This window comes from Drosophila virilis, chromosome 4, assembly GCF_030788295.1.
Source record: "Drosophila virilis strain 15010-1051.87 chromosome 4, Dvir_AGI_RSII-ME, whole genome shotgun sequence".
NCBI classification, from domain to species: Eukaryota; Metazoa; Arthropoda; class Insecta; order Diptera; family Drosophilidae; genus Drosophila; species Drosophila virilis.
Window position 1 is genome coordinate 9,670,949 of NC_091546.1, and position 23,807 is coordinate 9,694,755.

The 23,807-nt window shown below is 50.3% G+C and overlaps 4 protein-coding genes across 4 annotated transcripts; all 4 read left to right on the forward strand.

Annotated features, from left to right (window-relative positions):
- The first annotated feature begins 147 nt into the window (after positions 1–147).
- On the forward strand, positions 148–1,981 carry LOC6628114 (UBX domain-containing protein 7). The gene has a single exon (XM_002052274.4). It carries the CDS (start codon positions 383–385, stop codon positions 1,829–1,831), a length of 1,449 nt encoding a protein of 482 aa, XP_002052310.1. The 5' UTR covers positions 148–382; the 3' UTR covers positions 1,832–1,981.
- Positions 1,982–2,202: 221 nt separating this feature from the next.
- Positions 2,203–4,196, forward strand: MFS18 (major facilitator superfamily transporter 18). Its single transcript, XM_002052273.4, has 3 exons — positions 2,203–2,666; positions 2,725–3,112; positions 3,177–4,196. Exons 1-3 carry the CDS (start codon positions 2,599–2,601, stop codon positions 4,035–4,037), a joined length of 1,317 nt encoding a protein of 438 aa, XP_002052309.1. The 5' UTR covers positions 2,203–2,598; the 3' UTR covers positions 4,038–4,196.
- Positions 4,197–4,295: 99 nt separating this feature from the next.
- Positions 4,296–12,549, forward strand: mei-41 (meiotic 41). The gene is made up of 6 exons (XM_002052272.4): positions 4,296–4,620; positions 4,674–6,942; positions 7,005–7,298; positions 7,364–7,889; positions 7,947–12,205; positions 12,262–12,549. The coding sequence occupies exons 1-6, from the start codon at positions 4,394–4,396 to the stop codon at positions 12,385–12,387; spliced, it is 7,701 nt and encodes a 2,566-aa protein (XP_002052308.1). The 5' UTR covers positions 4,296–4,393; the 3' UTR covers positions 12,388–12,549.
- Positions 12,550–17,955: 5,406 nt separating this feature from the next.
- LOC138911197 (uncharacterized) lies at positions 17,956–19,463 on the forward strand. The gene is made up of 2 exons (XM_070208921.1): positions 17,956–18,447; positions 19,422–19,463. The coding sequence occupies exons 1-2, from the start codon at positions 17,956–17,958 to the stop codon at positions 19,461–19,463; spliced, it is 534 nt and encodes a 177-aa protein (XP_070065022.1).
- The last annotated feature ends 4,344 nt before the right edge of the window (positions 19,464–23,807 follow it).

Below are 23,807 nucleotides of genomic sequence, written 5' to 3' on the forward strand. Positions count from 1 at the left end.
TATTCGCTGTACCCGTGACTCAATGACTGTGACTAACGAATTCACTCTTCCTAATTCATACAAACAAAACAGAGAGAGAGGGTGTGTGTGTCATATTTTTTAACATATGCAGCAAAAATAACACTTACACATTTTATTCTCTTCTCTGTTGAATGTACTTATCGATAGCATCGATTGTTTTCTTCCTTAATTTCAAGCAATACTGCACACTATTTTCGAGTGCTATACAACACTACCAGCTTGCATACATTTGCATTTCACATCTCATAAAAGTTTAAGTTTAAGTTTCTGTTTAAAGTGTCTGCTTCAAGCGTCAACCAAATAATCCGCAAGAAATTATTTTAGAGAAATCGATAAGGTCCATTTGGCAAGCTGCAGCGCAATGTCGAGTGGCGATGCGGCTTCAGTGGACGAACTAGTCGAGCGCGTGGTGGAAGTTACCGCCTGCACAGCAGAGGAGGCCAAACACTACCTTGGCGCCTGTGCCAACGATGTAGCCGCAGCCGTTGCCTTGTTCTTTGAACAGGGTGGCAACAGCGCCGGCAATGGCGCTTCGACGTCCAGCACAGCAGCCGCTGAGAATGAAGAGGAAGTACGTGCACCCATTGCGCCAGTTCGGGAACAACTTCTCCTACCGGAGGACGATAATTTTTTCGCGTCTGGCAGCAGTAATACCAGTCGCTTATCCCGAGTAACGCAACGCGTTAAGGTTTGCCCTCTACGTGATTTCGCACGTGAGGGTGCCCTAATGGAGGAGCAGCTTCAAGCCACGGGAGTTTACTCAGATCCGAGCACGCACCGCCGACGGCGAGAGCGTTCCGCTCAAATGGTTGTGGCTGGACAGGCCATGTCGCTACAAAGCCGCTCAAGCGGCAACTCATCATCCCGCCTTGGAGATCTTTTTCGGCCACCCACTGACCTGCTCTACTCAGGTTCGCTGGCAGCGGCGCGCGAATTTGCCAGCAAGCGAGAGAGATGGCTACTTGTGAATGTTCAAGGCGACAATTTTCAGTCGCAGACGATGAATCGCGATGTTTGGAGCGTCAAGGAGCTAAAACAGCTGGTACGACGTCAGTTCGTGCTCTGGCAGGTGGATAACGATAGCTCAGAGGGTCGGCGTTTTGTCGCCTTCTATCACTGTGCTAAGTTGCCGTATTTATGCGTTATAGATCCACGCACCGGAGAAGAGGTCTGGCGCAGCCCAGAGCCCAATCAGCAAAATGTAATGCCAGATTTGCGTCAGTTTCTGCGTGATCATCGCGACTTTTCACTAGAGGAGGCGAGTACCTCAAAGCGCGCAGCCATTCAAATTGATGATGATGACGAACAGGAAGATGGTGCCTCGTGCTCCTCTTCAACCGTTGGTACTCCCAAAAAGCGCGCCAAACTATTGGAGCTCAGCGAGGAAGAACAATTGGCGCTGGCTATCAAGAATTCTATGAATGAAAATGGCGGCGCTGTGGAAACCAAGAATGCCAATGCCAGCGACTGTGAGAGCCTAGAAGAGTTCGACGAGGACGAGCTCAAAGGCGCCGCCATTTCTTATGATGCTCAACTGGGCTCGCAAGCGGAGGAACTAACTGCGTTGAAGCTGCGCCTCATCGACGCCGCAGGCAGCGAAGAGGTTATTCAATTGCGGTGGCCCTCTGATACCAAGCTAAAGACATTGCGTGTGTATATACGGCAAACGCACAAGCACATACCACTGGAGGGCTACAAGCTGATCTGTGCCTTTCCGCGCAAGTCGCTTGAAATGGAGCACAACGAAGCCACGCTGAAAGAACTGGGCTTACATCCCTCCGCAAATGTGCATCTCACGCTGGACGAGTAACTGTTTACATCGGCGATTTGCTATAATATTTATTTCACGTTATTTGTCTTATCCTTCTACTACACATGAATTAAATACCTACATATATTAAATTAATAATAAGGGAATAATAAATAAAATCATGAACATACGCTACGGTTCTAATGATAATGATCAAAGGCTTGTTATAAGTTGTGTTCAGCAAAATTCAATTCTACAAAATATGCCAATTCAAATAATTGTATTACGCGCCCAATCACAGTATGGCAACACTGCTGTAAATACACATGTCTAACAATGTTAAATGGCAGCGCTAAACACATGTTCTTGAAAAACATCTGGCAAGGGCACACATGCCCTTCTCAAGGCATTTAGATTCAATAGAAAGTTTAAAATAAGCCAAATCTTAATAAATATTTGTAGAGTTTAAAAATAGTCAATTATTTTAGCCTTACTGCACAATACAATACATATAAATACATAATACATGCAAAAGTTGCTGAAAAGTAGCGCACACAAATTTCGACAATACTGAACACGCTAACACTAGAAGTTCATCAAATGCCGTTTAATCCCAAGCAGCAAAGTGGCCACGTAAAAAGTAAACGCCAGCATATGTACGCAAGTAAAGACTTAGTTTTGTGTAAATAAACACAAACCGAGTTAAAGTTTTGGTTCGTCAATAATAGAAATGCTTAAGCGGCAAGCGCCACAGCTGCTAAAGTTAAAATGTGTGACGTGAGGGGCGTTTAATATAAGCAGTAAAAACAACAATCCATACGCACAGCATGGACGAGAAACTAAAGTATTCGCTGCTGCGCGGCGAGCTAGTGGACACCCAAAGCATTTGGAACAGGTAAATTAGTCCCAGCTCAATTATTGAATTTCCTTTTGAGAATTCTGCACATTCGCAGGCATGAGAAACGCGTTTGGTTCATCACGCTCCTGACGGGCACTTGCATGCTGTACTCCACGCGCACAACGATGCCGCTGCTGGTGCCAGCCGTGGCGGTCGCACAAAAGTGGAGTAAAACCGATTCCGGCACCGTGCTCAGCTCTTTTTTCTGGGGCTACACCCTGACCCAAGTGATGGGCGGCTATTTCAGCGATCGCTTCGGCGGGCAGCGTGTTATATTGTTTGCTGCACTCGGCTGGTCCATTATCACATTTCTAATGCCCACAATTATCTGGTCGGCAGCGTCAGTCAAGGGCTATGCGATACCCATCATTGTTACCGTTCGTATCCTAAATGGTGCCCTGCAGGGCGTACACTTTCCTAGCATGATTAGCCTAACTAGTCAGGTAGGTGCTTCCTTTGACATATTTAAGTACTTTTATTTATGTTGTGTTTTATGTTTGCTTGCAGAATTTATGTCAAAATGAGCGCAGTAGCTTCTTTGGTCTGCTCACGTCCGGTTCGGCGATGGGCACGCTGCTGACAGGCATTATGGGCTCCTTTGTGCTGGACTACTTTGGCTGGTCGTATGTATTCCGAGTCATCGGCTTGATGGGGTTCGCCTGGGCTCTGGTGTTGCGTTATTATGCGATGGCCGGCGAGCGCAATCGTATCATTAACATCTCAATGCCTGCGCGACTGTGCGTCAATAAGGCGCCCGCGGAGTCATCTGTGCCCTGGCTGTGCTTCTTTAGCCGGCTGCCGTTTTGGGCGTGCGTGCTGACGCATGCCTGCGAGATGAACTGTTTCTTTGTGCTGCTCTCCTGGCTGCCAACATACTTTCACGATGGATTTCCCCATGCGAAGGGCTGGGTGGTTAACATGATACCATGGCTAGCACTGCCACCGTGCACATTCTTTGCCAAGTACTTGACAACACGACTCATAGCCAGAGAATGGTCCACGACAACAGTGCGCAAACTAATACAGAGCTGTTGCTTTGCGGCACAGAACGTGGCGCTTTTTATAATGAGCCGCACCACCAACTTTCATACGGCATTGATTTGTATGACCATCATCATTGGCGGCACCGGCTTTCACAACAATGCGGTTACTGTCAACCCACAGGATTTGGCGCCATTGCATTCCGGAAGTGTTTTTGGCCTGATGAACACAGTAGGCGCCATACCCGGCTTTCTGGGTGTTTACCTAGCTGGGCATATACTGGAACTGACGCAGAGCTGGCCGATGGTTTTTAGTGCGGCGGCAGGCATCAACTTGATCGGCTGGATTATATTTCTGGTCTTTGGCTCCGCTGAGGCCATTGTATAATTTCTAATAACATTACATTCTCTTGACGATTTCCATGTGGTGAAAAATATTTATTAAAATGTGTAGATAGTTTAGGTTTAGTTTATGATTTCCATAAATCTGATATCAAATCTGAGTGTTTGAATAAAAATGCCAAACGATTATTTTTTGTAATTAAAATTATTCAAGGAGGTTTTTAATTTATAGTTTTTTATAATATCTGGTATTTCGATATAGTTTTTTTTTCACAGTAATTTGCGTACTGAGCTTAACACCAAGCAACAGTTGGTATTTGACGGTCTGGCAACGCTGACATGCTGCGAGCAAATTGTGTCCCTCGCATTTTCATATTTAAATTCGTATATTAATTGAGCAAAATGTCAGGCCGGCGTAAGGATATGTGGAAATTGTTGTACAATTTGGTGAATCGCAACCAAGGCAACTTGTCAGCCGTATACAATGTGGTCGACGACATTCTCTGTCAGGATCCGAGCCTTATCAGCTGCTCGTCGGTGCGTGAGCTGAAAAACAAATTCCAGGACACCTTCCTGCTCTGGCTTTTAAATAAACTCGCCGGATGTTTAAGTGAGTGTGCTGATGAAGGGTAAGTGAAGAGCTGTTTAATTAATAAAAAAATATATTAATCGATGTCATTAGAATGCGTTTGAAGAACGTGCAGCTACAGCAAAAACTGCTCGTATCCTGTTGGTCCAATCATCCCAAGCTGTATGAAAGTCTTGTTGAGGCCTACGTGCAGGCGCTGCAACAGCTATATGATCAAATGAGCGCCTTTGACTACACCAATCCCAACAAGAATTCGAAGGAGTTGCGCACTTTGCATTTGCACATCTTCAGCTGCGATGTCAGTGTTCTGCAGGAATTCGATGAGCAGTGTGCCTGTCAAGTCATCCAATTGCAGCTGGAACACTCGGATGCCTACGCCAAGTACTTATTGCTGGTGCTGCTACAAGCACATCAGATTGGACGTGCCACACATAGCGAACTGTTTGCTGGAAGCCTGCAGCAGGCGCTACTAACGCTCAAAGAGTGCAATATGGATACCAAGCTCACCTGTCTGAGTTACTGTCATGCCGTGCTACAAGCACAGTCCATGGCAAGTTGGTCAAGCAACGTGAATGTTACACATTATGCGTCCATAACGCTGCGGGCTGTGGTTCTTATGTGGTCCCTGTCCAGCCGCTGGCAAGCCAAATGCATGACGCAAACACAACTGGAGCGATTGGCCATACACACAGAACAACTGCTGCAAGTATTCATGGAGCAACAGATGTCTGATCTGGATAGCCTTGAGCTATGCTGTGAACTATTGCATGAGGTGCTGAGGCTGCCAGCCAGCGACTGGCGTGGCGATCTTCTGCAGACGTTATGCAGCTACTTGCAGCATCACATGTTGGAGGCCAATTTAGTATTACCCCAAAACACGGTGCAGCTTGTGTTGCGTCAGTGGCGCGGTCAGCCCATGGTACTGCTGTCTCTGCTGGCTGCGGTTGCTGCTAAGCAGCCTGCAATGCGTGACAAGATCTTGTGTAGTCTCAGCCACAGTCTTGTTCAACTACTGACCAAAACGACACCCGAGGAGCTGCCTGCATTGCTGGCCGTGTTGCGTGCTTTAAAGCAAATAGAGCACCTTCTGCTGCTCGGTAAGCAACAAGAGCTGGTGGCTGCTAGCGATGAGGCGCTCAATGCCGCGTTGCTGTCGCAGCTGCCCCAGCACTACGAATTTTCACTGCAAGCAGATGCCAGCACCAATTGGAATCTTTTGAGCTTGCAGCTTTTGGAGGAATCACAGTGTTCAGACCAGCCGGAATTCATAGAAATTTGTGCACTTCTACTGCAGTCCAGCTGTCTGCGGCATCAATTGAAGCCGCACACCCAACAACAGCTGCTGGGCGTGCTGCAACGTACACTACAGACAGAGCAACAAGAAAAGAGGAGTCAGTGCTTACTTGCGCTGGCCTCGCTTCGTCTGGAGACGCCTTCTAGCGCGCACACACAAGTGCAGAGCTTCTTTGTACAACAATACCTAGCACTGTTGAATTCCGAGCATCCAGAGATAACGGAGCTGATCTGCGAGCATCTGCCACAGCTGTATGTGGCAGGTTACATAAAAGCCGCACATTTGCAGCAGGCGCTACCAAAACTGAAACGAACAGAAGATGGTCACACGCTGGCCGCTGTTATGCGCTTGTTGCTTTGTACTCAGCAGCCGGGATCGGCGCATGTCTTTAAGATCAGGGAACGCATTGTAATGCACTGTCTTAAGTGCGATGCACTGCCTGCCACATTGCCTGGCATTTATTTGGGCACTTGCAAACCGAGCAGTATACCTGTCAAGCCATTAAACAGCTCCAGCTTAACCGTCCTCGCCGAGTCAATTCTCTTTATGCCGAAATGCGCCTTCATTACACATCACTTGGATTTGGTCAACCTGGAGCCGTCACTCTGTCTGCGTCTGCTTAAGGAGGCGCCCGATCTGCAGTCCCTCAATGAACATAGCTTCGAGCGGCTTGTGCCAGTGCTAGCAGCTCAATGCACAGATTTTATGCAGCAGTTGGCGACACTAGTGCTTGATTGGATCGTGGGAACTCTATCTAAACCCTTGGAGGAACAGACGGAGTCTGAGCAGCGAAAGCTGCTGTGTCTGGTCGCTTGCGCGGCACATAAGGACATCGATGAGCTCTGGCTCTTCCACTGGTTCAAAATGACCTTCTTTTTTCTGATCCACACGCGTTCACTAGTCGCCCAGGAGGCGGTGCTCTCCGCATGCCAAATGTGCGCGCGCCATGGCTTGCAAACGCTCACTCTGTGGAACTGGTACAAGCGGGATGCGCTCGGTTTGGTTGTTCAGCTGGCGCTACAAGCGTATTTAACAGAAGGTGTACGCTTTACGCGCTCACTTAGAGCGGTGAGTCCTAGAAAATAGATGCCAATAGTACTTCTAATTCGGTTTTAATGTGTAATTTGCAGCTGACGTTGATGTTGGGCTTCTCGTGCGTGCAGGAGTTCACCTGTAAATATCACCGCCTTTTGACCGCCTTGGTTCTGCCCTATTGTATTAAGGAGCCACGCTGCAAGGGCGTCTTTGTACTTCTAGCTAAGCAACTGCATAAGCCGGTTGCTTCGCTATTTTCCACGTCCTTTTTACGCCTCTATGCACACGTTTATCTCAGCGAACCGCCGGAGCTGGCCAATCGTTGCATTGAGCTGGTCGCCAGCTGCACGCAGTCCACTGTGCAGCAACTTATGAATGCCGACGTAAAGGTGGGCTTACAACACTCTAAATGTACCTATGCAAACCCATATGCATGTCTTTTTTTTTTTTTTAGCAAACCGTTGCCGAGCTACTCATCTATTTTAATCGCAACCCGACGTTTGTGATGCGATCCTTCCAAAGCCTGTTGCAGCTCAGCATTGGCAACGAGAACCTATCCACCCAGGCTACAAATGCTCAGTTTTCCACGTTTATAGCGGAACGCATACTCGGTGTCATCACCTATTTTGAGAGTTGCTTGTCGGAACCATCGTTCGAGAAGCCACTTAAAGAGGAAACACTGTATAGTCTGGGCCAGATACTGCGCTTTGTGGGCCCCCAACATGTCACACAGTTTCGCTTCAAGATCATAGCCATGTTGAGTTTTGTGCACACACTACAAGAGCCGAGTCTGCAGCGCATTTGCCTGAAGATTTGGCACATCTTCCTGCATGTTGTGAATATACAGGAGCTAGGTCCTTCCTTAGGACGCATTGTGGCCACACTGCAACCGCTGCTTGAGTACAGTGTGGAGCAGGTAAATGAGCTCTACGAGTTTGTCATTCTACGCAATGCTGCCATGCTCGGCAGCTTTATACAAGGTGGGTAGCTGATTCAACAGCATCCCCTTTGGAATTGTATAACTTTCGTAATTGTAGATTTATATTTCCTGGAACGCTTGGAGCATGTATCGGCGCCAATACGTGAATGTATCAAGCGCCATACGGCCCAGCTATGTCTTGGCGGCGCTATGACAGGCGAGGAGGAGGCCCCACTGCTTGATCAATTGCGCTTTTTACATAAACAGATCACAAACGAGTGCTTGCAGGTGCGCGTCTATGGACTAGAGCATCTGGCCGAGCTGTTTGGCCGCCGTCGAATCCAACTGAATCACATGATACTAAACGAGCTGCCGATGGAACCGCTAATGGAGCAGATAGTCAATGTGCTAATGTCTGGCAGCCAGCACGACGATCGTTCGCTGCAGCTAGCCTCGGCCAAGTGCCTGGGAGAGTTGGGTGCCATCGATGCCAGCTATTTGCCCTCTAATTACAACTTTGCCGGTCCGCAGCAGCTGCCGCTGAGCGTTCTAACTGACGATTTTACGGTGCTGGCCTTAACGGCACTCTGTAGCGGTTATCAGTTCCAGCAGAAGACCAAGCACGTTGACAGCTTTTCGCTGGCCATACAAGAGACGCTTGCCGTTTGCGGCATTGCGCCCAAAGAGCAAAAGAAACTACAGCTTTGGCAATCCCTGCCGCTGCGAATGCGCGAGATAATGGAACCATTACTTAATTCCTGCTATACATGCTCACAGCGCCCCAGCACGCTGACACAACAGCCACTCTTTGGCAGCCACTACACGCAGAACTCCTACGAGCTATGGGCATTTCTGTGGGCTGCGCGACTTGTGGACTACGTGCAGTCCACAGAGACCCGGCATTTGCTGAGCTCATATAAGCCCTGCATAAGGCGCGACTCGAATATGTTGAGCACATTCTATCCTTATATTCTGTTGCATGCGCTTCTTGAGTGCAATGAAGAACAGCGTGGACACATTGAAGAAGAATTCCAGGCGGTGCTGCAGGCTAATGAAGAGCTCTCCCAACGAGTAGCTACAGCAGCTAAGACACCTGGTGAACTAACGCCAACATCCAATAATACCGGCGGCTATAAGATCTTCGAATCAAGAAAATATAGAGCTTCTACTAAGTCAGCTAATGATAGTCCCCAGGTGGGTTCCAGTGCTGAGGATCAATCACGTTTGGCTGGAAAACTGTGCGCGGAGCTGTTAGATTTCCTACAGCGTTGGCTGCGCGAATGGCAGCGCTTGCATGGACTAAGTATGGCCGGCAAGCCTCCCCAAAATGTGGATGCCAATTATGGTGCCATCTATGAGTTCCTGCAACGCATCGACAAGCTGCGCGTAGCACGCACCAGTTACAATTGTGGCGAATATGCGCGAGCTCTGCGCTATCTGGAGGCCTATATAGAGGAGGGCGACAAGGCGGCTCGTTTGCTTGAACAGTTCACATTTCTCGTGGAGCTCTACGGGCGGCTGATGGACGCCGATTCGGTGGAGGGCGCAGTGCAGACCCGCAGCTACGATATGAGCGTCACACAGGAGATTCTAGTGAATCGTTTGGTCGAAAGACAGCAGGATATGATCACCTGCTATGAGCAACTGCTATCCAGCACGGAGCCACTGCAGCCAGAGCACATACGGGCCATCATCGATGCCTATTTGCGCATGGACACGCCCAAGACGGCACTACTCATTGCCGATGGCCTCGCGCAGCGTCTGTCAGATCGGCATACGGATCAGTATTTCAACGAATGTAAGGCGGAACTGCTCTGGCGCTTAGGCAGCTACGATGAATTGGAGGAGCTGCAGCTCCAACAACAGCAGCAAAGTCGCTACAAACCCAACTGGCATGCCCAATGCGCTCAGGCGTGCCTGGCCCTAAGACATCCTACGACCACCAAATTGGAGTTTGATTCGCTGCTAGATAATATGCGCTGCTCAGTGCTGGAGCAGCTGCGCAGTTGTTCAGCCCTGCAGCAACATTCCTATGCGCATGCCTACGATGATGTGCTGAAGCTGCACATGCTGCGCGAGCTGCAGGGCTGCCAGCAGCTGGTGGAGCAGCTATCAGCGCTTCAGCCGGATGAGGAGCAGCAGCAGGCGCAGCTGATGCGCAGCTACTTTGCCGATTGGCAATCTAGGTTGCAGGTTCTACAGCCGCAGCTGCGCGTGCTGGAGCCCATTTACAGCTTCCGTCGGAATTTATTGGCGGAACTAAAGCGTCGCCTGGGCGAGCATTCACCCCTGCAGGCCCAGCTACGAACGCAACTGGCGCAGCTCTGGCTTAACAGCGCCCAGATTAATCGAAATGCAGGCCAGCTGCAGCGGGCACACTTGTATTTGATGAAGGCCGAGGAGTACAGGCCAAGCCGACTGTTTTTGGAGCGCGCCAAGTTGTTGTGGCAGAAGGGCGATCAGGTGCTGGCAATGAACTACCTGGAGGAACAACTCCTGGTGATTGGAAAGCAATGCGAGGGCAACATCAAGCAGCTCAGCGGCGAGCAGCGCCAGCTTTACTTTGAGGGCAAATACCTGCAGGCTACGTACAATGCGGACTCAATGAACCTATGCGCAGACGCAATACTCAAGTACTTCCAGGAGGCAATTGCGGTACAACGTCAATCGGAACGCTGCTACGTGCAGCTGGCGCAATTTCTGGAAAAGATGCGTGAGGCTCGAGCCGTTGCAACAACCAATGCGCAGACGCGCGAGGATGAGGAGCTGCTGCTGCAAATCATGCTAAACTATGCCAAATCTCTGCGCTATGGCAGCGATCATGTCTATCAGTCCATGCCGCGCCTTATCAGCCTCTGGCTGGACACAGCTGCCACTGCTGTGGCAACCACTACCCACGCCGAGCTGGTGCGCAAAATGAATGATCTGCTGAACAACTGCTGCTCGGCATTGACCACGGCCATGTTCTATACGGCGTACTCACAAATGCTGAGCCGCCTGTGCCATCCGTCGGCTGAAGTGTTTGCTGTGCTACGCAATGTGATCATCAAGCTGATTGGAGACTATCCGCAGCAATCGCTCTGGATGCTGCTGCCCCATTTTAAGTCCGCTGCTGTCAATCGAGTCAAGCGTTGCAAGCTGATACTCACCGACGAGCGACTACAGAACTCCACGTTTCAGCGTTTATTGAGCGATTTTAATACCCTAACCGATCGGCTGATCTGCGTCACCAACAAGGAGGTGACACTTGATCGCAGCTATAAGCTTAGCGATCTGGACAAACGATTACCGCTGCTGTGCAGCCAGGCGAACTTCAGCAACATTTTGCTGCCCTTTGAGAAATACATGCAGCCGACATTTAACATAAGCTCTGCGCAGGATAATACTCCTTCGCCCAGTCCTGGCGCCAGCACATTGCCAGCAAGCAATTGGTTTCCCTATCGACACATCTATATAACTGGTTTCCAGGAGAAGGTGCTCGTGTTACGCTCGGCAGCGCGGCCCAAAAAACTGACTATTCGCTGCAGTGATGGACAGGACTATGATATTATGGTCAAGCCTAAGGACGATCTGCGTAAGGACGCGCGTCTAATGGAGTTCAATAGTCTGATGAAGCGCTACCTCCACCAGGACGCACGTGCCCGCCAGCGTCGCCTGCACATACGCACCTATGCCGTGCTGCCATTTAATGAGGAATGTGGTCTGCTCGAATGGCTGCCAAATCTCAATTCGTATCGAGGCATATGCATTGCATTGTATATGCAGCGTGGACAAGTGATGAGCGGCCGGCAATTGCAACAGCTGGCGGTGCCACAGATGGAGCCGATGGAGCGCAAGCGTGACGTGTTCCTCAAGCAGCTGTTGCCGGCCCATCCGCCCGTCTTTCAGGAGTGGCTGCTCCAGCGCTTTACCACACCACACAGCTGGTATGAGGCACGCAACTCGTATATACGCACCGTGGCCGTCATGTCAATGGTGGGCTACATACTAGGCCTTGGCGATCGACACGGTGAAAATATACTCTTCGATGAACGCAATGGTGATGCGGTCCACGTCGATTTTAATTGTTTATTCAATCAAGGCGAAGCATTTGCCTATCCCGAGGTGGTGCCATTTCGCCTTACCCACAACATGATTACGGCTATGGGGCCGCTGGGCGTCGAGGGCAGCTTCCGCAAGTGCTGTGAGATAACGCTGCGTCTTCTTAAGCAAGAGACCAAGACGCTCATGTCCATGCTACGCCCATTTGTCTACGATTTGGGCGTCCAGAGTCGACTAACCGCAACGGCCAGCAACAAGACCAAAAACGGTGCCGAACTGACCGATCCCAAGGTCACCAACGACGTGCAGCGCATTGCGGAGCGTCTGCAGGGACATGTGAGTAGTATTTTGACCCCTAACCAAGAGAACTACTCAAATTCAAATTTCCGCAGGTCAAGCGACAGCAGGCTAACAGCATACCCCTGTCCACAGAGGGACAGGTTAACTTCTTAATCAATGAGGCCACCAAAGTGGATAACCTCGCTTCCATGTACATTGGCTGGGGCGCTTTTCTTTAGTTCCTCAAGCAATCTCATTTGAATGTCGCCTGCTCTTTAAATAGTTGCTTATGTATGTATTTATATTTGATAAAAGTTTAGATAGTGATTCTCAAGTATTAAATATTTTCCATATATTTCAAACCCTTTTGATTTTAGATCAGAAATTTATCTTTATTAATTAAAAGAAAATATGTCCAGGAAGATTTTTTCTAGTCTTTATTGCATATTCGTATATTCTTGGACATAACTCCGCGCGGATACGACGTTCCAAAATGACATATCTCCGCGCGGCGTTGGTCGTGGAGAGATTATGTCGTTTCAAAACGACATCTCCGCGCGGCGTTGGTCATGGAGAGATTATGTCGTTCCAAAACGACATAGCTCCGCGCGGCGTTGGTCATGGAGAGATTATGTCGTTTCAAAACGACATATCTCCACGCGGCGTTATGTCGTTTCAAAACGACATAGCTCCGCGCGGCGTTGGTCGGGGAGAGATAATGTCGTTTCAAAACGACATAACTCCGCGCGGCGTTGGTCATGGAGAGATTATGTCGTTTCAAAACGACATATCTCCGCGAGGCGTTGGTCGTGGAGAGATTATGTCGTTTCAAAACGACATAACTCCGCGCGGCGTTGGTCATGGAGAGATTATGTCGTTTCAAAACGAAATATCTCCGCGCGGCGTTGGTCATGGAGAGATTATGTCGTTTCAAAACGAGATAGCTCCGCGCGGCGTTATGTCGTTTCAAAACGACATAGCTCCGCGCGGCGTTATGTCGTTTCAAAACGACATATCTCCGCCCGGCATTGGTCGTGAAGAGATTATGTCGTTTCAAAACGACATATCTCCGCGGGGAGTAATGTCGTTTCAAAACGACATATCTCCGCGCGGCGTTGGTCGTGGAGAGATTATGTCGTTTCAAAAGGACATAGCTCCGCGCGGCGTTGGTCGTGGAGAGATTATGTCGTTTCAAAACGACATAGCTCCCCGCGGCGTAATGTCGTTTCAAAACATATTTTCTCCACGACCAACGCCGCGCGAAGATATGTCGTTTTGAAACGACATATTTTCTCCACGACCAACGCCGCGCGGAGATATGTCATTTTGAAACGACATAATCTCTCCACGACCAACGCCGGGCGGAGATATGTCGTTTTGAAACGACATAACGCCGCGGGGAGCTATGTCGTTTTGGAACGACATAATCTCTCCACGACCAACGCCGCGGGGAGCTATGTCGTTTTGAAACGACATAGTCTCTCCACGACCAACGCCGTGCGTAGCTAGGTCGTTTTGGAACGACATAATCTCTCCACGACCAACGCCGCGCGGAGCTAGGTCGTTTTGGAACGACATAATCTCTCCACGACCAACGCCGCGCGGAGCTATGTCGTTTTGAAACGACATAATCTCTCCACGACCAACGCCACGGGGAGCTATGTCGTTTTGAAACGACATAATCTCTCCACGACCAACGCCGCGCGGAGATATGTCGTTTTGAAACGACATAGCTCCGCGGGGAGCTATGTCGTTTTGAAACGACATAATTTCTCCACGACCAACGCCGCGCGGAGATATGTCGTTTCGAAACGACATAATCTCTCCATGACCTACGCCGCGGGGAACTATGTCGTTTTGAATCGACATAATCTCTCCACGACCAACGCCGGGCGGAGATATGTCGTTTTGAAACGACATAACTCCGCGGGGAGCTATGTCGTTTTGAAACGACATAATCTCTCCACGACCAATGCCGGGCGGAGATATGTCGTTTTGAAACGACATAATTTCTCCACGACCAACGCCGCGGGGAGCTATGTCGTTTTGAAACGACATAATCTCTCCACGACCAACGCCGTGCGGAGATATGTCGTTTTGAAACGACATAACGCCGCGGGGAGCTTTGTCGTTTTAAAACGGCATAATCTCTCCACGACCAACGCCGCGGGGAGCTATGTCGTTTTGAAACGACATAGTCTCTCCACGACCAGCGCCGCGCGGAGCTAGGTCGTTTTGGAACGACATAATCTCTCCACGACCAACGCCGCGCGGAGCTAGGTCGTTTTGGAACGACATAATCTCTCCACGACCAACGCCGCGCGGAGCTAGGTCGTTTTGGAACGACATAGTCTCTCCAAGACCAACGCCGCGCGGAGCTATGTCGTTTTGAAACGACATAATCTCTCCACGACCAACGCCGCGCGGAGCTATGTCGTTTTGAAACGACATAATCTCTCCACGACCAACGCCACGGGGAGCTATGTCGTTTTGAAACGACATAATCTCTCCATGACCAACGCCGGGCGGAGCTATGTCGTTTTAAATCGACATAATCTCTCCACAACCAACGCCGGGCGGAGCTTTGTCGTTTTGAATCGACATAATCTCTCCACGACCAACGCCGGGCGGAGCTATGTCCTTTTGAAACGACATAGCGCCGCGGGGAGCTATGTCGTTTTGAAACGACATAATCTCTCCACGACCAACGCCGCGAGGAACTATGAAACGACATATTTTCTCCACGACCAACGTCGGGCGGAGATACGTCGTTGTGAAACGACATAACGCCGCGGGGAGCTATGTCGTTTTGAAACGACATAATCTCTCCACGACCAACGCCGCGGGGAGCTAAGTCGTTTTGAAACGACATAATCTCTCCACGACCAACGCCGCGCGGAGATATGTCCTTTTGAAACGACATAATCTCTCCACGACCAACGCCGCGCGGAGCTATGTCCTTTTGAAACGACATAATCTCTCCACGACCAATGCCGGGCGGAGATATGTCGTTTTGAAACGACATAACGCCGCGGGGAGCTATGTCGTTTTGAAACGACATAATCTCTCCACGACCAACGCCGCGCGGAGATATGTCCTTTTGAAACGACATAATCTCTCCACGACCAACGCCGCGCGGAGCTATGTCCTTTTGAAACGACATAATCTCTCCACGACCAATGCCGGGCGGAGATATGTCGTTTTGAAACGACATAACGCCGCGGGGAGCTATGTCGTTTTGAAACAACATAATCTCTCCACGACCAACGCCGCGCAGAGATATGTCCTTTTGAAACGACATAATTTCTCCACGACCAACGCCGCGCGGAGCTATGTCCTTTTGAAACGACATAATCTCTCCACGACCAATGCCGGGCGGAGATATGTCGTTTTGAAACGACATAACGCCGCGGGGAGCTATGTCGTTTTAAAACGACATAATCTCTCTACGACCAACGCCGGGCGGAGATATGTCGTTTTGAAACGACATAACGCCGCGGGGAGCTATGTCGTTTTAAAACGGCATAATCTCTCCACGACCAACGCCGCGGGGAGCTATGTCGTTTTGAAACGACATAGTCTCTCCACGACCAGCGCCGCGCGGAGCTAGGTCGTTTTGGAACGACATAATCTCTCCACGACCAACGCCGCGCGGAGCTAGGTCGTTTTGGAACGACATAATCTCTCCACGACCAACGCCGCGCGGAGCTAGGTCGTTTTGGAACGACATAGTCTCTCCACGACCAACGCCGCGCGGAGCTATGTCGTTTTGAAACGACATAATCTCTCCACGACCAACGCCGCGCGGAGCTATGTCGTTTTGAAACGACATAATCTCTCCACGACCAACGCCACGGGGAGCTATGTCGTTTTGAAACGACATAATCTCTCCATGACCAACGCCGGGCGGAGCTATGTCGTTTTGAATCGACATAATCTCTCCACAACCAACGCCGTGCGGAGCTTTGTCGTTTTGAATCGACATAATCTCTCCACGACCAACGCCGGGCGGAGCTATGTCCTTTTGAAACGACATAACGCCGCGGGGAGCTATGTCGTTTTGAAACGACATAATCTCTCCACGACCAACGCCACGCGGAGATACGTCGTTTTGAAACGACATAATCTCTCCACGACCAACGCCGCGCGGAGATATGTCCTTTTGAAACGACATAATCTCTCCACGACCAACGCCGCGCGGAGCTATGTCGTTTTAAAACGACATAATCTCTCTACGACCAACGCCGCGCGGAGATATGTCGTTTTGAAACGACATAATCTCTCCACGACCAACGCCGCGCGGAGCTATGTCCTTTTGAAACGACATAATCTCTCCACGACCAACGCCGCGCGGAGATATGTCGTTTTGAAACGTCATAACGCCGCGGGGAGCTATGTCGTTTTGGAGCGACATAATCTCTCCATGACCAACGCCGCGGGGAGCTATGTCGTTTTGAAACGACATATTTTCTCCACGACCAACGCCGCGCGGAGATATGTCGTTTTGAAACGACATATTTTCTCCACGACCAACGCCGCGCGGAGATACGTCGTTGTGAAACGACATAACGCCGCGGGGAGCTATGTCGTTTTGAAACAACATAATCTCTCCACGACCAACGCCGGGCGGAGCTATGTCGTTTTGAAACGACATAACGTCGCGCGGAGCTATGTCGTTTTGAAGCGACATAATCTCTCCACGACCAACGCCGCGCGGAGATATGTCCTTTTGAAACGACATAATCTCTCCACGACCAACGCCGCGCGGAACTATGTCCTTTTGAAACGACATAATCTCTCCACGACCAACGCCGCGCGGAGATATGTCGTTTTGAAACGTCATAACGCCGCGGGGAGCTATGTCGTTTTGAAACAACATAATCTCTCCACGACCAACGCCGGGCGGAGCTATGTCGTTTTGAAACGACATAACGTCGCGCGGAGCTATGTCGTTTTGAAACGACATAATCTCTCCACGACCAACGCCGCTCGGAGATATGTCCTTTTGAAACGACATAATCTCTCCACGACCAACGCCGCGCGGAGCTATGTCCTTTTGAAACAACATAATCTCTCCACGACCAACGCCGGGCGGAGATATGTCGTTTTGAAACGACATAGTCTCTCCACGACCAACGCCGCGCGGAGCTAGGTCGTTTTGGAACGACATAATCTTTCCACGACCAACGCCGCGAGGAGCTATGAAACGACATATTTTCTCCACGACCAACGCCGGGCGGAAATACGTCGTTGTGAAACGACATAACGCCGCGGGGAGCTAAGTATGTCGTTTTGAAACGACATAATTTCTCCACGACCGACGCCGCGGGGAGCTATGTCCTTTTGAAACGACATAATCTCTCCACGACCAACGCCGCGCGGAGATAAGTCGTCGCGCAGAGATATGTCGTTTTGAAACGACATAACGCCGCGCAGAGCTATGTCGTTTTGTCGTGGCAGAGCTATGTCGTGAAGAGATTATGTCGTTTCAAAACGACATAGCTCCCCGAGGCGTTATGTCGTTTTAAAACGACATATCTCCGCCCGGCGTTGGTCGTGGAGAGATTATGTCGTTTCAAAACGACATAGCTCCCCGCGGCGTCGGTCGTGGAGAGATTATGTCGTTTCAAAACGACATAGCTCCCCGCGGCGTTGGTCGTGGAGAGATTATGTCGTTTCAAAACGACATATCTCCGCCCGGCGTTGGTCGTGGAGAGATTATGTCGTTTCAAAACGACATAGCTCCCCGCGGCGTTATGTCGTTTCAAAACGACATATCTCCGCCCGGCGTTGGTCGTGGAGAGATTATGTCGTTTCAAAACGACATAGCTCCCCCCGGCGTTGCTCGTGGAGAAAATATGTCGTTTCAAAACGACATAGCTCCCCGCGGCGTTGGTCGTGGAGAGATTATGTCGTTTCAAAACGACAGAGCTCCCCGCGGCGTTGGTCATGGAGAGACTATGTCGTTTCAAAACGACATAACTCCGCGCGGCGTTGGTCGTGGAGAGATTATGTCGTTTCAAAACGACATAGCTCCCCCCGGCGTTGCTCGTGGAGAAAATATGTCGTTTCAAAACGACATAGCTCCCCGCGGCGTTGGTCGTGGAGAGATTATGTCGTTTCAAAACGACAGAGCTCCCCGCGGCGTTGGTCATGGAGAGACTATGTCGTTTCAAAACGACATAACTCCGCGCGGCGTTGGTCGTGGAGAGATTATGTCGTTTCAAAACGACATAGCTCCCCCCGGCGTTGCTCGTGGAGAAAATATGTCGTTTCAAAACGACATAGCTCCCCGCGGCGTTGGTCATGGAGAGATTATGTCGCTCCAAAACGACATAGCTCCGCGCGGCGTTATGTCGTGGAGAGATTATGTCGTTTCAAAAGGACATAGCTCCGCGAGGCGTTGGTCGTGGAGAGATTATGTCGTTTCAAAACGACAGAGCTCCCCGCGGCGTTGGTCATGGAGAGACTATGTCGTTTCAAAACGACATAACTCCGCGCGGCGTTGGTCGTGGAGAGATTATGTTGTTTCAAAACGACATATCTCCGCGCGGCGTTGATCGTGGAGAGATTATGTCGTTTCAAAACGACATAGCTCCCCGCGGCGTTATGTCGTTTCAAAACGACATATCTCCGCCCGGCGTTGGTCGTGGATAGATTATGTCGTTTTGAAACGACATATCTCCGCGCGGCGTTAGTCGTGGAGAGATTATGTCGTTTCAAAACGACATAGCTCCCCGCGGCGTTATGTCGTTTCAAAACGACATATCTCCGCCCGGCGTTGGTCGTGGAGAGATTATGTCGTTTCAAAACGACATATCTCCGCGCGCCGTTGCTCGTGGAGAAAATATGTCGTTTCAAAACGACATAGCTCCCCGCGGCGTTGGTCGTGGAGAGATTATGTCGTTTCAAAACGACATATCTCCGCGCGCCGTTGGTCGTGGAGAAATTATGTCGTTTCAAAACGACATAGCTCCCCGCGGCGTTGGTCGTGGAGAGATTATGTCGTTTCAAAACGACATAGCTCCCCGCGGCGTTGGTCGTGGAGAGATTATGTTGTTTCAAAACGACATATCTCCGCGCGGCGTTGGTCGTGGAGAGATTATGTCGTTTCAAAACGACATAGCTCCCCGCGGCGTTATGTCGTTTCAAAACGACATATCTCCGCCCGGCGTTGGTCGTGGAGAGATAATGTCGTTTCAAAACGACATATCTCCGCGCGGCGTTGGTCGTGGAGAAATTATGTCGTTTCAAAACGACATATCTCCCCGAGGCGTTGCTCGTGGAGAAAATATGTCGTTTCAAAACGACATAGCTCCCCGCGGCGTTGGTCGTGGAAAGATTATGTCGTTTCAAAACGACAGAGCTCCCCGCGGCGTTGGTCATGGAGAGACTATGTCGTTTCAAAACGACATAACTCCGCGCGGCGTTGGTCGTGGAGAGATTATGTTGTTTCAAAACGACATAAATCCGCGCGGCGTTGGTCGTGGAGAGATTATGTCGTTTCAAAACGACATAGCTCCCCGCGGCGTTATGTCGTTTCAAAACGACATATCATCGCCCGGCGTTGGTCGTGGAGAGATTATGTCGTTTCAAAACGACATATCTCCGCGCGCCGTTGCTCGTGGAGAAAATATGTCGTTTCAAAACGACATAGCTCCCGCGGCGTTGGTCGTGGAGAGATTATGTCGTTTCAAAACGACATATCTCCGCGCGCCGTTGGTCGTGGAGAAATTATGTCGTTTCAAACTGACATAGCTCCCCGCGGCGTTTGTCGTGGAGAGATTATGTCGTTTCAAAACGACATAGCTCCCCGCGGCTTTATGTCGTTTCAAAACGACATATCTTCGCCCGGCGTTGGTCGTGGAGAGATTATGTCGTTTCAAAACGACATAGCTCCCCGCGGCGTTGGTCGTGGAGAGATTATGTCGTTTCAAAACGACATAGCTCCCCGCGGAGTTATGTCGTTTCAAAACGACATATCTCCGCGCGGCGTTGGTGGTGGAGAAATTATGTCGTTTCAAAACGACATAGCTCCCCGCGGCGTTATGTCGTTTCAAAACGACATATCTCCGCGCGGCGTTGGTCGTGGAGAGATTAGGTCGGTTCAAAACGACATATCTCCGCCCGGCGTTGGTCGTGGAGAGATTATGTCGTTTCAAAACGACATAGCTCCCCGCGGCGTTGGTCGTGGAGAGACTATGTCGTTTCAAAACGACATAACTCCGCGCGGCGTTGGTCGTGGAGAGATTATGTCGTTTCAAAACGACATAGCTCCCCGCGGCGTTATGTCGTTTCAAAACGACATATATCCGCCCGGCGTTGGTCGTGGAGAGATAATGTCGTTTCAAAACGACATATCTCCGCGCGCCGTTGCTCGTGGAGATAATATGTCGTTTCCAAACGACATAGCTCCCCGCGGCGTTGGTCGTGGAGAGATTATGTCGTTTCAAAACGACATATCTCCGCGCGCCGTTGGTCGTGGAGAAATTATGTCGTTTCAAAACGACATAGCTCCCCGCGGCGTTGGTCGTGGAGAGATTATGTCGTTTCAAAACGACATAGCTCCCCGCGGCGTTGGTCGTGGAGAGATTATGTCGTTTCAAAACGACATAGCTCCCCGCGGAGTTATGTCGTTTCAAAACGACATATCTCCGCGCGGCGTTGGTCGTGGAGAGATTATGTCGTTTCAAAACGACATAGCTCCCCGCGGCGTTGGTCGTGGAGAGATTATGTCGTTTCAAAACGACATAGCTCCCCGCGGCGTTGGTCGTGGAGAGATTATGTCGTTTCAAAACGACATAGCTCCCCGCGGAGTTATGTCGTTTCAAAACGACATATCTCCGCGCGGCGTTGGTGGTGGAGAAATTATGTCGTTTCAAAACGACATAGCTCCCCGCGGCGTTATGTCGTTTCAAAACGACATATCTCCGCGCGGCGTTGGTCGTGGAGAGATTAGGTCGGTTCAAAACGACATATCTCCGCCCGGCGTTGGTCGTGGAGAGATTATGTCGTTTCAAAACGACATAGCTCCCCGCGGCGTTGGTCGTGGAGAGACTATGTCGTTTCAAAACGACATAACTCCGCGCGGCGTTGGTCGTGGAGAGATTATGTCGTTTCAAAACGACATAGCTCCCCGCGGCGTTATGTCGTTTCAAAACGACATATATCCGCCCGGCGTTGGTCGTGGAGAGATAATGTCGTTTCAAAACGACATATCTCCGCGCGCCGTTGCTCGTGGAGATAATATGTCGTTTCCAAACGACATAGCTCCCCGCGGCGTTGGTCGTGGAGAGATTATGTCGTTTCAAAACGACATATCTCCGCGCGCCGTTGGTCGTGGAGAAATTATGTCGTTTCAAAACGACATAGCTCCCCGCGGCGTTGGTCGTGGAGAGATTATGTCGTTTCAAAACGACATAGCTCCCCGCGGCGTTGGTCGTGGAGAGATTATGTCGTTTCAAAACGACATAGCTCCCCGCGGAGTTATGTCGTTTCAAAACGACATATCTCCGCGCGGCGTTGGTCGTGGAGAGATTATGTCGTTTCAAAACGACATAGCTCCCCGCGGCGTTGGTCGTGGAGAGATTATGTCGTTTCAAAACGACATAGCTCCCCGCGGCGTTGGTCGTGGAGAGATTATGTCGTTTCAAAACGACATAGCTCCCCGCGGAGTTATGTCGTTTCAAAACGACATATCTCCGCGCGGCGTTGGTCGTGGAGAAATTATGTCGTTTCAAAACGACATATCTCCGCGCGGCGTTGGTCGTGGAGAGATTATGTCGTTTCAAAACGACATATCTCCGCGCGGCGTTGGTCGTGGAGAGATTATGTCGTTTCAAAACGACATAGCTCCCCGCGGCGTTGGTCGTGGAGAGATTATGTCGTTTCAAAACGACATAGCTCCCCGCGGCGTTGGTCGTGGAGAGATTATGTCGTTTCAAAACGACATAGCTCCCCGCGGAGTTATGTCGTTTCAAAACGACATATCTCCGCGCGGCGTTGGTCGTGGAGAGATTATGTCGTTTCAAAACGACATATCTTCGCCCGGCGTTGGTCGTGGAGAGATTATGTTGTTTCAAAACGACATATCTCCGCGCGGCGTTGGTCGTGGAGAGATTATGTCGTTTCAAAACGACATAGCTCCCCGCGGCGTTGGTCGTGGAGAAATTATGTCGTTTCAAAACGACATAGCTCCCCGCGGCGTTATGTCGTTTCAAAACGACATAGCTCCCCGCGGCGTTGGTCGTGGAGAAATTATGTCGTTTCAAAACGACATAGCTCCCCGCGGCGTTATGTCGTTTCAAAACGACATATCTCCGCGCGGCGTTGGTCGTGGAGAGATTATGTCGGTTCAAAACGACATATCTCCGCGCGGCGTTGGTCGTGGAGAGATTATGTCGGTTCAAAACGACATATCTCCGCCCGGCGTTGGTCGTGGAGAGATTATGTCGTTTCAAAACGACATAGCTCCCCGCAGAGTTATGTCGTTTCAAAACGACATATCTCCGCGCGACGTTGGTCGTGGAGAGATTATGTCGTTTCAAAACGACATAGCTCCCCGCGGCGTTGGTGGTGGAGAGATTCTGTCGTTTCAAAACGACATAGCTCCCCGCGGAGTTATGTCGTTTCAAAACGACATATCTCCGCGCGGCGTTGGTCGTGGAGAGATTATGTCGTTTCAAAACGACATAGCTCCCCGCGGAGTTATGTCGTTTCAAAACGACATATCTCCGCGCGGCGTTGGTGGTGGAGAGATTAGGTCGGTTCAAAACGACATATCTCCGCCCGGCGTTGGTCGTGGAGAGATTATGTCGTTTCAAAACGACATAGCTCCCCGCGGCGTTGGTCGTGGAGAGATTATGTCGTTTCAAAACGACATAGCTCCCCGCGGAGTTATGTCGTTTCAAAACGACATATCTCCGCGCGGCGTTGGTGGTGGTGAAATTATGTCGTTTCAAAACGACATATCTCCGCGCGGCGTTGGTGGTGGAGAGATTCTGTCGTTTCAAAACGACATAGCTCCCCGCGGAGTTATGTCGTTTCAAAACGACATATCTCCGCGCGGCGTTGGTCGTGGAGAGATTATGTCGTTTCAAAACGACATAGCTCCCCGCGGCGTTGGTCGTGGAGAGATTATGTCGTTTCAAAACAACATAGCTCCCCGCGGAGTTATGTCGTTTCAAAACGACATATCTCCGCGCGGCGTTGGTCGTGGAGAGATTATGTCGTTTCAAAACGACATAGCTCCCCGCGGCGTTGGTCGTGGAGAAATTATGTCGTTTCAAAACGACATAGCTCCCCGCGGCGTTATGTCGTTTCAAAACGACATAGCTCCCCGCGGCGTTGGTCGTGGAGAAATTATGTCGTTTCAAAACGACATAGCTCCCCGCGGCGTTATGTCGTTTCAAAACGACATATCTCCGCGCGGCGTTGGTCGTGGAGAGATTATGTCGTTTCAAAACAACATAGCTCCCCGCGGAGTTATGTCGTTTCAAAACGACATATCTCCGCGCGGCGTTGGTCGTGGAGAGATTATGTCGTTTCAAAACGACATAGCTCCCCGCGGCGTTGGTCGTGGAGAAATTATGTCGTTTCAAAACGACATAGCTCCCCGCGGCGTTATGTCGTTTCAAAACGACATAGCTCCCCGCGGCGT

Bases quoted from the DNA above. Each gene is read 5' to 3' on its own strand.
- LOC6628114 (XM_002052274.4), top strand. From the start codon at position 383: ATGTCGAGTGGCGATGCGGCTTCAGTGGACGAACTAGTCGAGCGCGTG.
- MFS18 (XM_002052273.4), top strand. From the start codon at position 2,599: ATGGACGAGAAACTAAAGTATTCGCTGCTGCGCGGCGAGCTAGTGGAC. The intron at 2,667-2,724 runs GTAAATTAGTCC...GCACATTCGCAG, and splicing joins ACCCAAAGCATTTGGAACAG to GCATGAGAAACGCGTTTGGT. The intron at 3,113-3,176 runs GTAGGTGCTTCC...GTTTGCTTGCAG, and splicing joins TGATTAGCCTAACTAGTCAG to AATTTATGTCAAAATGAGCG.
- mei-41 (XM_002052272.4), top strand. From the start codon at position 4,394: ATGTCAGGCCGGCGTAAGGATATGTGGAAATTGTTGTACAATTTGGTG. The intron at 6,943-7,004 runs GTGAGTCCTAGA...TGTAATTTGCAG, and splicing joins TTACGCGCTCACTTAGAGCG to CTGACGTTGATGTTGGGCTT. The intron at 7,890-7,946 runs GTGGGTAGCTGA...TCGTAATTGTAG, and splicing joins GCTCGGCAGCTTTATACAAG to ATTTATATTTCCTGGAACGC.
- LOC138911197 (XM_070208921.1), top strand. From the start codon at position 17,956: ATGTCGTTTCAAAACGACATAGCTCCCCCCGGCGTTGCTCGTGGAGAA. The intron at 18,448-19,421 runs GTTGGTCATGGA...TATCTCCCCGAG, and splicing joins ACGACATAGCTCCCCGCGGC to GCGTTGCTCGTGGAGAAAAT.